Source organism: Cavia porcellus, unplaced genomic scaffold, assembly GCF_034190915.1.
Source record: "Cavia porcellus strain 051 isolate PalLab524CR breed Dunkin Hartley unplaced genomic scaffold, mCavPor4.1 scaffold_40, whole genome shotgun sequence".
Taxonomy (NCBI): Eukaryota; Metazoa; Chordata; class Mammalia; order Rodentia; family Caviidae; genus Cavia; species Cavia porcellus.
The window spans coordinates 7,531,439-7,545,429 of NW_026947523.1; the positions used below are offsets into that span (position 1 = coordinate 7,531,439).

At 49.9% G+C, this 13,991-nt stretch overlaps 1 protein-coding gene across 1 annotated transcript; it reads right to left on the minus strand.

The window, feature by feature from the left end:
- Positions 1-1,175: 1,175 nt before the first annotated feature.
- Rbx1 (ring-box 1) lies at positions 1,176-10,615 on the minus strand. The gene is made up of 5 exons (XM_003470381.5): positions 10,424-10,615; positions 8,511-8,589; positions 5,099-5,169; positions 2,317-2,402; positions 1,176-1,333 (listed from the first exon to the last, which is right to left on the minus strand). The coding sequence occupies exons 1-5, from the start codon at positions 10,499-10,501 to the stop codon at positions 1,321-1,323; spliced, it is 327 nt and encodes a 108-aa protein (XP_003470429.2). The 5' UTR covers positions 10,502-10,615; the 3' UTR covers positions 1,176-1,320.
- Between the last annotated feature and the right edge of the window lie 3,376 nt (positions 10,616-13,991).

Here is a 13,991-nt window from a genome sequence, read left to right on the forward strand (position 1 = left end):
TCAGTCAGTGTCCATGCAAGCTGGGTGTGGTGGTGCATGCCTGTAATCCCAGCATTCAGGCTGAGGCAGGAGGGTCACTGTGGAGGCCAGTCTGGGCTACACAGTAAATTCAAGGCCAAGCACCACACAGTGAAACCTGGCTTAAAAAACAAACTAAAAACCAAACCAAAACAAAAGAAAAAAACACATACACCAAAAACTAAGCCTGCAGCTAATCAATCAGTATCACAACCGGCAGTTCAGGTGCTAGTGAAGGAAATGTAAGCTTGTCAATTCAGCCCAAAGTGACATCAGTTTTCGCAGTTTTACTTTTGGTGGCCATAAGGACTGCACTGAGGGCTTTGCTCATGCTAGGACTTTACCAGTGCTACAGTCCCAGCCCCAAAACTACTGGGTTTTTTTCTTGTTTTTCATTAGGGTGTCACCATGTTGCCCAGCCTGGTCTCAAACTCAAACTGGGCGCAAGTGCTCCTCTTGCCTCAGCTTCCCAAGTAGCTGGGATCGCAGGCATACACCATCACCCTGGCCAAAAACATTTATTTTTATTTACTTAGTCTTTTTTGAGACAGGCTCTTGCTATGCGGTTTAGGCTGGCCTTGAGCTCACTTTGTAGTCCAGGCTGGTCTCGAACTTCCCATGATCCTCCTGCCTCACCCTCCAGTGCTGGGATCCCAGGTATTTGCCACCATTCTGGCTCCACACATCAGTTTTCAACTTGAATTTATGATGACTCTGTAGCGGCCCGTTCTGGTTTACCTTTCTAAGCTATGGGAAAGCAGTGTCACAGAGTCTCTGCCTGTGCTGCTCTGCGTGGCCACCTCCCACGCTGGGGCCCTCAGGATCCTGGGCAGCAAGGAGCTGAGCAGGGCCAGTGCCCAGGGCCACAAGGGGTGGCGGGAAACAGGGCTGAGGCGGGGTTGTGGCCGCTCACTCAGTGCCTGCTGAGTCCCCCAGGACAGAGCTGCGGGAGCTCCCTGGCTGGCGACATAGCCCTGGCTCACTTAACACCCCCCAGCTTGGAACGGTTCACTTTACACACACAGACACACACACTCATACCCCAGCCTGAGGCGGCCTTGCTTTGTAGCATGTCAGCATGTGCTTTCTGGCTTCGCAAGAGGGGACTCCTGGTTTGTCGGCTTCTTTTGTGAACACGAGAGATAGTGCCCACTGTATAACCCAACAGAACTTTATTTGAGAACTATGGGCAGGGGACAGCAAACTGAAAGACGACGGGGAAGGACACAGTCCTATCTAACTTATAACAATACGAAGTAGGTCGCTTGATGAGTGAGTAACAGTTACATCGGAAAAATTCTTCTAGTGTCCATACCTGCAAGACAAGCAAGGTCCACCATTAATTCCAGGCAAGGTTCCTGTGTGATAGTCATTATTAATTCAGGCTGGCCTTGAACTCATAGTGATCCTCCTGCCTCAGCCTCTCAAGTGTTGGGAACACAGGCGTGAGCCATCACATCCAGATAAGATTCTTGGGTACCAGGAATCAAAATCAGGACCTCATGCTTGCCAGGCCCAGATAGTTTCTTACTTGAGATAAAATCTGCTTAAACACAGGCATGACTTAGGCAAAACTCTAAAAGACAGTTGAGGGCACAGCATGTACCAAGCTTCGGACAGAAGTGGCCCTGGCCTGGCTCAGACCCTTTCCTGGTGACACGCTCTATGTCCATCAACAGGAACTGATTAAAAGCCAGGGTGGTGCCGCACACCTGCAGTCACAGCTCCAGGCCAGCCTGCACTATACGGTGAGGTCCTGTGTCAAAGCAAAGGCTCTTGCGCAGCTACACAGGGAACGGAAAGAGGGCAGTTTACCATGTGCGGACAGGAAATAGCTACCACGTGAGAAAAATCAAGGGCACACTGCACAAGGCGCCCCCACTGTTCACAGAAGCATACATGCAAGTGTCTGCAGGAGTGGCAGAACAGCTGCGGCTGCGGACCATCGGGAAGGTGTGAACTGCTGAGGACCTACCCTGCCCCTCTATGGTGACAGGTTCATGAGGATGCCCATGCACGCTTCCTGAGCACTAAGCAGCATATGATGCCCCAGTGACACACAATGGCACCTGTCTATAATGTAGGAGGCCCAGGGAGCCGCCTGGGGGGAAGTCACTGTGGAAAAATTTCAGTTTGCAGATTCCCGGATTTTGTGCTGTCACAGATGCTAGAACGCTGGGAAGCCATGGGCTGCAAAGCTTTAACACTAGCTAACCCTGCATACTCTACGGTTTCAGTAACCTTGGGCTGGCTCTAAAGCCACCGTGCCCGCCCTGGCCCCAGGACGGGGACACCTACTTTTGGAATTCCCACTCTCTGTTGTCCAGCGGACACACCTGCCGCGTTTTCAGCCAGCGAGAGATACAGTGAAAGTGAAACGCGTGCTGAAAGAGACAAAGACTCAGGATTAGAAACAGCCCTGCTCGGGCTGCGCAGCTCAGTACCTGTCCTTGGCAGGCGCAGACATCTCCGAGGACACGTGGGCTGGGATTGTCACGCCAGTGCAAGTGTGAGCTCCACTTGGTCTGAAAGGAACCATGCCCACTACCCTGGCGGGGGCAGCAGACCCTGACCACACCGGGCCCCAAACCTCTCCATCCTGGGTCACCCTCTCAGGCCGCCCACCCGGCCTTGAGAAACCAAGCCCCGGAATCAGAGCCTCCTCCAGCCCCTTCGAGGGCCACTGCCACTGCCACCACCCCAGCATCTCTCGAGCCCAGCCCCTGACAGGCCTTTGATGGGTGACTGTGTCCCAAAAAGAGAAAAATTGGGGTGAAAGTATTCTGGGCAATAAACTGCATAGCAGCAGCTGTGAGGGCACCAACAGTGATTTTCATGACCAAGACAAGAAGGCAAAGGGCAGGAGTCCCAACTGTACCAGTAGGGACAGGGCACTAGGAGCTGGCTAGATCTGAGGGCAGGAGAAGCCTTGTGCAGGTCTGGGCGGCCACAAACAGGCACAGTCTCAGCTTCACAATGGACACTCATCCTCCTCCTGGCTGCTCCAGGAGCAGCAGAGAGGTCCCCTCAAGCTGTGATTGCTGGGCTGCAGGGGGCTCAGGCAGAAATAGACACCCCACAGAACAACAGAAGCTCACAGAGGCTTGGTCTAACTGCCCTGAAATCTAGTCAGTGTGTCTCTGAAAACAGGCATGCACATTTAGGAATCAGACATTATGGATTATTATCTTGCAAACTGACTTTTGGCAACCAAAAATTTACTTCTGTAACTCAGAATGGAATCCGGCTGAGGGTAGGGCTCACCTCTGTAATCCCAGCAGTCTGGGAGGCTGAGGCAGAAGGATGGTCAAGTTTCAGCATGGCCTGGGCAACTTAGTGAGATCTTAAAATTTATTTATTTATTTTTTTGCTACTGGGGATTGAACTCACAACCCTGCGTTTGCCAAGCAGGCACTTGTCACTGAGCTAAACCACCGGCAAAATTTAAAATTTAGAAGCCACACATGGTGACATATGTCTGTAATCCCAGCACTCAGGACGCTGAGGCAGGAGGATTACTGCAAGTTTGAGTCTAGCCTGGGCTACAAAGTGAGCTCAAGGCCAGCCTGAACTGCATAGTGAGACCCTGTCTCAAAAAGATAAAATTTATAAAAGTGCTGGCATGTAGCACAGTGGGAAGGCCCTGCATTCAATCCCTAGTACCAAAAAACTAACAAAACAGAACAAAAACAGAATCTACAACTGGTCTGCTGTGGGTTCTCAGTAAGCCAACCACAAATTTTCCAGAGTGACAGCCTTTTGGAAGCTGAGTGTCTGCTGACTCTCACGGCTCACGAGGAAAAACACACATTTCCCAGATGCAGAAAAGTCATTTTTGTCAGCCCCCAGGTTTTGTGGACGGGCTTTCTCAAGACACCCACCCCTGGCATGGGAGAGGGAGTGCACTCAGGACAGGGAGGCTGTCAGGCCTCAGAGCCAGCACTCTCCATGTCAGCAGGGCAAGCCACTCAGGCTGCATTAGGCGGATGTGCACAAAGGTCTCTGTTTGGTGACCGTGGCCTACAGAGATGCTGACACTGAGGCCACACCCAAGCCCCACAGTGATGGACAAGCAGGCCCGTCTGATAGTGCTATCTGCACTGCACAGGCAGGAAGCTAAGGCGACTGGCCTCGCTTGGGTGCTGGAGTGGAAGCTTGGAGACAGAGCGCCTGTCAAGTGAGGCATCCTGTGACTGGTGCAGGGCCCCAACAAATGAGGATGGTGCGTGCACTGCAGGCGCAGGTAGGGAAGAGAAAAAGGACCTGGGCGCCAATCTGCGTTTATTCAGATACTTCCACACTTTAGCTTACCAATTACAGGAGTAATTCTGAGCCCTCCCCACCTCAGCCATTGTGGGGGACTCTGGGGATGGAATCCAGGACCACGCACATTCGAGGAAAGTGCTCTGGCACTGACCTATGTTCCCAGCCCTTCCTATTTTGAGACAGTTTTGTTACATTGCCCAAGTTAGCTTCAAACTAGCAATCCTCCTGCTTCAGCCTCCAGAGTAGCTGGATTACAGGCTTGCACAAGGGAACCTAGGGTATATGTGTTCAATGCCCTGGCTTCAATGCACTTAGCAAGGCCCTGGGAACTATGGGTTCTCTGTCTCCTTGGCACAGCAGTCCCGAACAGCACAATTTCAGTATGCATCTGGATGCCTGGGACTGCAAGGGATGTACTGTTAGAACACGCTATAAATGCCACTTAGGCTGTTTGTTCCCCTTCACAGCTGTCACATCCTGCAAGACTGGATACTCAGTCCAATGATGCTGCACAAAGCGCTCCCAGCACAAGCTCATGTAGTGTATCCCCGCTCGTGAGCCCAATCACACTCATGACACACGTGGACTCGAACCCTAAGTCACCAACCCAACTGCACCCCAGACACCTATCCTGGGGGCGGTGCTGGGGACCTGCCTTGCTCCAGAGTCACATCTAGTGCTGATCCCAGAGTGGAGTCCCAGGCTCCCAGGGCGTAGCCTCTGCAGTCACCCAGTGTGTCTCCCACTCTGGGAGTCTCTGTGCTGCTTGAGGCTGCCCACTCCTTTCCCAGGCATTTCACACTGGCAAACTCACATTGCAGACTCCCCAGGCCACGGTGCACTCTTCGGATGTTGCAGATGCCTGGTTGGCTTGGCACTCTATGCCTGTGGGGACAAGAGCAACAGGGTCACTGGGCTGGCCTCGGTGGCCCTGCAGCAGTGCTCAGGGAGTTCATCGGCCGGAACTGGTTCTTGATTAACGTGAAAAAGGCTGAAGAACAGGGAAGGCAGAGATGGGGCTCTGCAGTGTGGCTCCCCATGGCTTCCCAGCCTTCTCTCCAAGCTGCGTCAACAACTGGGGCAAACAGGTGTTTCTCAGTTCTGCACAGGTGGCCTTGTTACAAAGGACCTACCACCTCCTGACCTGCTGCAGGTGGTCTCCAAGCGACCCCTGTGGGTTTCCGAGCTGACTCTTCCCCTCTTCGGCCAATGCCATGGGGCTCAGGCAAGGCTGGTATCAGGCTCCAACCCGCAAGGATGGGGAGTGGACTGTGAACCAGATAGAAGCAACTTAAGTTCCTAGAGCACTGGCAAGGTGGATCCTTCTGGCCCTGGAGCTGGAAACCTGGGGCCACCATACTGGGACACTTAGCACCCCAAAGTGACTGTGTCTTGGAATGAGAGCGACCCCCCCACAGTCACATGGCATCTTCACAGAGGACGAGGAGGGCATGTGAGCATGGGAACTGGTGGGGAGAGCTCGGAGGGGCATAAACACCGCATTCCAAGCCTAAACGTCCTAGCAGAGTGTGCTCTCTGAAAACAGAGCTGCATGGAGCCTCTCTTCTGAAAAAGAGATTCAGGATACAATTTAAACAGGGACATTTACTTCAAAAGATCTTAGGTGAAAATGAATAAAACTGTAAAAAGAAACTCAGATGTTCCTGAGTATATTGGTCTTAGGGGAACAGATGTACCATACTGAGGCTTTTTCTTTTTTTGAGACAGGGTCTAACTGGCCTCAAACTCATAGCAATCCTCCTGCCTCAGCCGCCTGAGTGCTGGGCTTACAGTCATACACTACCATGACCTGCTACAGTGAAGTTTTTGTTTCCCTTTCAAAACTGTGAGATCAAAGGCTCTGTAATCACAGAACCTGCTTTTGCTCCAGAGTCACACTACAAACAGCTGCACCTGGCCTGCCACCTGACATGGAGTCCGTGCAATGTATTCCAGGGTTTACTGGGGCTGGGTGTGTACGGCTACATGTCAAAGGTTGCAGAGAAAGTAAAAATCTGATATCCTTCAAGTTGGATCCTTAGATTTCCTCAGATGAGGATTATTTTTATGAAATTAGCTAAATAAGGACAACACACTCCAGACCACTCCTGTCTCTCAGGAGTTATTCTTATTTCCCATTCCGATTCCCTATTTGTTTTCTCCAAAAAATTTCCTACTCTTAAAATCAGCTAATAAAGGGGCTGGGAATTTAGCTCAAAGGCATAAGCACCTGCCTTGCAAGCACATGGCCGTGAGTTTGATCCCTGGTACCAATAAAAAACAAAAAACAAAAAAATAAGCTAATAAAGAACCACGATCAAAGTAAGGGCCAAAGCTGGGCATGATGGCACATGCCTACAGTCCAAGCACTTGGAAAGCTGAGGCAGAAAGATCGCTGTGAGGCCAGCCTGGGCTACACAGTGAGTTCAAGGCCAGGTTAGCAGAGATAATGGAGAAATGGCCTGGTCTACTACGCGTTTCAGTGTTTCAAACAAACAAGATGTGGGCCAATATACCAAAGCTGAGCTGGGTACGGTGGTGCATGCCTGTGATCCCAACACTTGGGAGGCTGAGGCAAGAGGACTGCCATGAGTTCAAGGCCAGCCTGAACTGCAAAGCAAAACCCTGTCTTAGAAAGAAAGGAAAGAAACAAAAAACAAAAACTTAAACATGAAACCATAGGATAGTCCACAGGATCCACGTATATTCCCAGGAGTTAGCTTGACCAGGGCATGGTCATGATTGTTATTTATTTATAGCTATGTGTCTAATCATTTAACACCAAATCAAATTTGTTGGAAAATGGCCACAGCTAAATCAAGATTCTTACTTTTGTTTTTGTTTTTTTTTTTTTTTTTTGGTCTTTTTTCCTTTTTATCAGTACCAGGATCAAACTCACGACTGCCTGCTTGCAAGGCAGGCGCTTATGCTGCTGAGCTAAATCCCCAGCCCCAAGATTCTTACTTTTGGAGGTGGAGTGGTAGAATACAAGACTCTGGTTCAATCACTATAATTTAAAAAATAATCGTTACAAGAATCATAAATCCAAACTGTACATGGAAATACATGTAATCCCAGTACTCAGGAGGCTGAGGCAGGAGGATGGTTACAAATTTGGGTCACACACTGAGTTCAAGGCCAGTCTGAATTATATAGTGAGACTCGGTCTCAAAAAAAAAAAAGCCCAAAAAACTACAGGATGTCTTGGGGTGTAACAATACACCCCTAAATGATGGCTGTGGGGAAATACAGTCAGAAAAAATACCTCTGAGCAACTTCAAAGTAAGAGCTGAGGCTCAGTTCTGCTAGTCCTACATCACCCACTGATTTAGCTACTAGCTCTGCTGCCCTCCAATACAGGACACGTGGGTCGAATCTGAGATACACACTGAATTTCTAAGACTTGGTACAAAAACAATGTAGTGTATCTGTCTCTTTTCTTTAAGCTGCCATGCTGGAGATCAAATCCAGGGCCTTGTGCATGCCAAGCAAACACTCTACCACCCAAGTATATCCTCAGCTGTGAGTCGTGGTGTTTTTTTGTTTGTTTTGAGAGAGGGTCTCGCTAGGCAGTTTAGGCTGGCCTTGAGCTCACTTTGTAGCCCAGGCTGGCCTTGAACTTGCAAAGATCCTTCTGCGTCAGCCTCCCAAGTGTTGGGATTACAGGTGTGTGCCATCATGCTGGCTTTTTTTAAAACATGGGTTACATGTTGACAATATCTAAGATATGACAGGTTAAATACAGCAGTATTAAAACTGATGCTGAAGGGGGCTGGGGATTTAGTTAAGCGGCATAAGTGCCTGCCTTGCAAGCAGGCAGTCATGAGTTTGATCCCTGGTATCGATAAAATTGAAAAAGACAAAAAAAAAAAAAAAAAAAAAAAAAAACAAAAAACTAATGCTGAAGCCGGGCGTGGTGGTGCACGCCTGTAATCCCAGCACTCAGGAGGCTGAGGCAGGATCAACAGTGCTTCATCCTGAATGCATCCCTGTCAACTTTAGATTAACTTTTTCTGCGAGCTGGGTTTGGTTCCAGGACATCATTAAAAAAAAAAAAAAAAAAAAAAAAAAAGCAAACCACTCTGTTCAAATACACCAGTGGCCCAGACACAGAACCTGCATGTGTTATGCTTTGCATCTCCTTGTGAAGGAGGCATTGGTCATAGCAAGACACTACAATCTCTGCACCCTTCCCCACTTCCTCCCGCCCTCCTCCGATTACTCACAGAGATCCATAATGTGGTTTCTGCAGATGGCACAATTATCAACCACAATGTCCCAGGCCCACAGGGCTACCGCATTCCACTGCAAAGAGAAGGGGGGACAGAGCACTCTCCTGGAGACAGGACATACACACAGGGATTTGTGCCGCTGGCTACACTTACCATATACCATTTCTATGGCCGCAGGGACCAGCACATAGAAATAGTTGCAGGTATATACTAGTCTTATTATACCGGAGGATGACAATACGCTACACTTTTGCTCTCCCATCCTATGTACCCTGAAATGAATAAGCATTTTTTACTTTTTTCCTCTATCCTCTGAAGTAATTTAGCCATAGTAATGCAAGCAAATTAGAAGTCACTCTGAAGGGTTTGTTTTCAGTAAAAGCAGAAACTTGAACTGCTGTGCGAGCTGCAGGAAACGTGTGCTCTTCCAGGCAACTTGGAAGCATGAGCAGGAGTGGTGGAAAGCTTTAAACTAAATGAACTAAGACGATTGGATCATAAAGTGGGTAATCGTGGGATAAGCAGGCTAACTAGTCAGCGGTGTCAGGACCCACAACAAGGTCACTAAATCTTAACAGATTACTTCGTAACACTGCAGAATGCCAGTAGAATCTTGTTTAGTTCTTACCATCAAATACACTGATATTCTCAAACGTTACACATTCAGACTCATAAGTTGGAGAATTCCTGTAAGTTTATCGAATAGTACTTAAATAATTCTTACTCTCTGGTTTCCACAAGTACATTTACTCCCAAACATCCCTTTATTTCACGAATTTGATGTCACTTCTCAAGTGTTTATTTTTCTCAGAGGCGATTCTTGGGAATCTAGCAACTTATCCCGCACTTTTTCTACCTCAGCAGTGTTAACTTGGAGGAAAACCCCCACCCTCTCATTCTTAAATATGTCTGCGGGCACTAAATAAGCAGCAGCGGCCACAATGAGCCGCCCCAAAGCAAAGGGGGGAAAAATGCTCAAAAGGAGGTGGAACGGCATCTGCGTTAAGCCAGTGTTAGGGTATATAACAGCTTCCCTTCCCATTTCACAATCTTCATTTCCCACAGATTTATTTTATCTCAGGTAGGAACTGACGCTCTTCTCCCCAACCGTAGGCGAACCACTGAGACACCGTGGGCAAAATGACACGTTTCCCGTCTCTACTTTCCCACTCTCATCAGCTCATTTGCTACTATTTACTCAACTCTTCCTAAAAGGCACAAGGTCAGAGCTCGCGTTTTCTCTTTTAAAATTCCACAGTGCTTTTTCGATTTTTGAGTTGTTGGTCTTAACGAGGGACCTGGACGTGACAGAGAACAAGGCCCGGGAGATAACTGCAGTCGTCTCCTAAGAACCAAGCTTTACTACTTTCGGCTCTTAAATCTGAGGGGGCGACGCCCAGAGAGGGGTCTCAAGGAGGTCTCCACTTGGCGAGGATCAAACTGGCGTCCCCCAGGGTGAGAGGACTCCAAGGTCCAAGATGGGGCGGGGCCTCCAATGCAGTAGAGCTCAGCTTGCCGGCTTTCGCCGCACTGCCCCATCCTCCACCCACCGCAGTCGCTAGACTCCCCTTTTCCCCCACCCCACGCCGGGTTTTCCCCACCCTTCGGCCACTCTAGTCACAGCTCAGGCACTTGGCTCCTGGGGCCAAGTCGCAACCACACGCATGTCAAGAAGCACCTCGGTGATTGGGTCCAGCGCGCCTCCAGAGAAACCCACACTGCTCAGGCGAGTGGGCCGCCATCACGCCCATCAAGCCTAAGTCCCGCCCCTAGTTGCCCTGCGTGGTACCCAGTCTCAGGAACGCCCTGAAATTTAGCACTTTCCTCCGCGCCTCGGCCACCCTCTGGCCTGCCAGCCAGATCCGCGCCTCTCCAGCTTCCTGAGGAAGGCACTAGGGAGACCTAACCTTTTTCACTTCGAACCGCTTTTTGCCCGCGCCGCTGTTGGTGCCGCTCGGGGTATCCACATCCATCGCTGCGGCCATTTTGGAAACACAGGGCCCGTCGTCCGCCAATGCGCCTGCGCGACGACGCACGCCTCGCTCTTTCCCCACGCTTGGGCACCACCTACTGCACCCCTCCCACAGTAGCGCGAGAGAGGGCGGAGGGGGCGGAGCGTGTGACCACGCCCCTTAAAGGTGCTGCCTCCGTTGCCCCACCCCCCCACCCCGCGTCAGCCGGGGAGCAGGCAGCGGGCGGCGTTGCCGGGGCGGGGTGGGGCGGGGCGGGGCGGGGTTGACGACGTGAGCGGCTCGGGTGGAGATGTTCGCTGGGATCGCGCCGTGCCCCTCCGCGGGGATCCCGGCTGCGCTCCCTCCGCTTCTCTCCGCCGGCCCGCCTCACTGCGCCGCTTCGGGGCGCTCGGTTTCCTGCCGTCGAGCGTCGGCTCCCCACTGTGGCCTTCCGCAGACCTGAGCCTCTTCCGAGCTTCAGACCCGGGCCCGAGCCCGGGCCCCTAGGCATGAGGCCAGGGCCCAGGCTCCATCAGGTTTTTCGATTTGTTTTTGTTTTTATTTTTTCTCGGTTTTTGAGAGAAGGTCTTGTTTTGTAGTTCAGGCTGGCCTGGAAGTCGCGAAGATCCTCCTGCCTCAGCCCACAGGGGGGCAACACGCGGCTTCTCTTTGATGTATTCGAGTGCACATCCCCAGCCCACTTTTGTGGAGATCTTTTTGCCCTCATTTTCTGCCAGGATCTGTGCCGCTGTGAAGCTGCCCTCCCAGCAGCGGCCCAGCTTGGTTTGGGGTTGCATCCTGCTGCCATGACTCCCTGCCAAGAGCGCCAGTTCCAAGCCACTGTCCTGTCTGGATTTTCTTAGATATGTAGCCCTGCAGAGCGTGGGCTCTAGATCATTCTTAAATCGTACCCAGTTTACCTGAGATCAGGTATTCTGTTAGTTGAGGGCCCTGAAGAGGTGCACAGTTAATTCCATCTATTCAGAAGGCTGAGGCGGATGATTCCAAATTCAAAGCAGCTTGGGCAATTTAGAGAGATTGAAATTTTGTCTTATTTCATTTTTTCTCTTTGAAATAAAATGGATTTTAAACAATAAATCTGGACATGGTGGCCCAGGTTGATAATCCATTAGTCTGGGAGGCTGAAACAGGAGGACTCCAAATTCAAATGCAGTCTGGGCAGTTCAGTGACAAAGACACAGCCTCAAAAAAGAAGGGCTGGAGATAGAGCTCAGTGGCACAGTGTCTGCCTGGCAAGCCTGAGGTCATGAGTTCGATTCCTGAAACCCTCCTCCCAATAAAAAGGACTGGGTAGTAGCTCTGTTGAAAGCCCAGGGTTCAGGCCATGTGTGGTGGGGCATGACTGTGATCCCACCACTCAGGAGGCTGAAGCAGGAGAATTCCAGTGATTTTGAGGCCAGTATGGGATACATAGATTGTCTCAATCCCGCACCCCACTTCCTTTCCCCCCAAAAAACCCAGGGTTCAATGCCCAGTATCATAAAATAAATTAAAAAAAAAAAATAAAAGCTACACACACACAACCCAGCCAGGTGTGGCAGTGCACATCTGTAACATCCCAGCACTCGGGAGGCTGAGGCAGGAGGACTGCTGTGAATTCAAGCCCAACTGAACTACATAACAAAACCGTCTCAAAAATAAATAAATAAATAAATGACTAGGGACACACTTTAGTAGTAAAGCTCCCCCCCCCTCCCCGCCCCAGGGTTCCACTCGGTATCAGAAAAGCACACAAAGAAAAATGGAGAGTGATGGAATGTGTCCACTTTTATTGTTGGACCAGGAAACCTGCGATCGTTTCCCTCTGCCACAAACAGGAAGAGTAAATCTGTGCCAACATCTCAGTGCAGTTTAACTTGAAGAGAAAACTGATGGGAAAACTGGAAGGCTCCTTGAGCCTTACCAACATCTTTCTCACATGGAGTTCTTTTTTTGGAGACAGTCTCATTATATAGTGTATACTGGGCTTGAGCTCACTTATGTAGCCCAGACTGGCCTCAAACTCCTGGTGATCCTCCTGCCTCAGCCTCCTGAGTGCTCAGCCAGTTCCAGTGGTTACACTGTCAGCTAGTCATTCTCTGCTGCCAGATCTTGCGACACTGCCAGGACTAACTTGGTATTGAGCAGATACTCTGCATGTGCAGGCTCCTGGCCTAAAAGGATCCCCCCCAGGACTCTGGATTAGAAATAATACACAGGGGGCTGGGGATTTAGCTCAGCGGCATAAGCGCCTGCCTTGTAAGCAGGCAGTCATGAGTTGGATCCCTGGTACCGATAAAAAAGGAAAAAGACAAAAAAAAAAAAAAAAAAAAAAAGAAATAATACACAGATGGGCATGTAAGTACATTAGCAAGTGCCAAGTATCTGGCTCTGAGAAGAGTGACATTTAAACTCAGGCCTGTAATCTTAGCCCCTGGGAGGCTGAGGCAGGAAGAGCACCATGAGTTTAAGGCCAATGTGGGCTTAGACAGAGTTCAAACCCCTGTCTCATACCCTGCACCCCACCAGATGGCCTAACTGATCTGCTTCCCATTCCCATATTTTTCCTCACCCACTGTTTATTGTGGATACGCTCTGAGAAAAGACATCTCAAATTTCACCTTTGGGCTGGGGGTTTAGCTCAGCAGAAGTGCCTGCCTGGCAAGCGCAAGGTCACGAGTTTGATTCCTGACACCTCCCCCAACCCCAGAGGCACTCCAAATTTCATTGTTGTGTGAACAGAATGTGGTTAACATAAACACCTATATGGTATGGCCTGATGCATTGCTGAATATTGTAGGACCCTGTAAACAATAAAAGCAGTATAAAAGGGCTGGAACTTGCTCTGTTGTAGAACATTTGCTTAGCATGAGCAATGCCCTGTATTTTTGTTTAGTTTTGGGTTAGGGTCTGGTAGCCCACGTTGGCCTCAAACTTGCAGCAATCCTCCTGCCTCAGCCTTCTGAATAGTGGAGTTACAGGTAAGTGCAGCTACACCCTTTTGTTGTTTTAATTTGGATTTTTATGGAACTGGAGATTGAACTCAGGGTCTTCACATTGAGCTACATCCCTTTAGACAGGATCTTGCTAAAATATGTGTGAGCCAGGTGTAGTGGTACACTCCTATAATTCTACCATTTGGGAGGCTGAGGCAGGAGGATCACCAGTTCAGTTCAAGGTCAGCCTGGGCTACATAGTGAGCCTCTGCCACAAAATAAGACAAAACATTAAAGTGTGTGTGATAACAGGGATTGAACTCAGGCCCTTTACATTGAGCTATATCCTCAACCCTTGCCTCACCTTTTGTTTTGTTTGGGACAGGGCTTCACTATGCAGTTGAGGCTGGCCTCAAATCTCATGGCAATCCTCCTGCCTCAGCCTCCTGAGTGCTGGGATTACAGGCAGGTGCCATCTCACCTGGGTTTTCCTCTGTACTCTTCGATATTTCCAGTTGCCAGCTTCCACTCTGTGTCTGGCATATATGATGTAAAAAGAAAACCCAGGAACCTTGTGATTGCTCTTC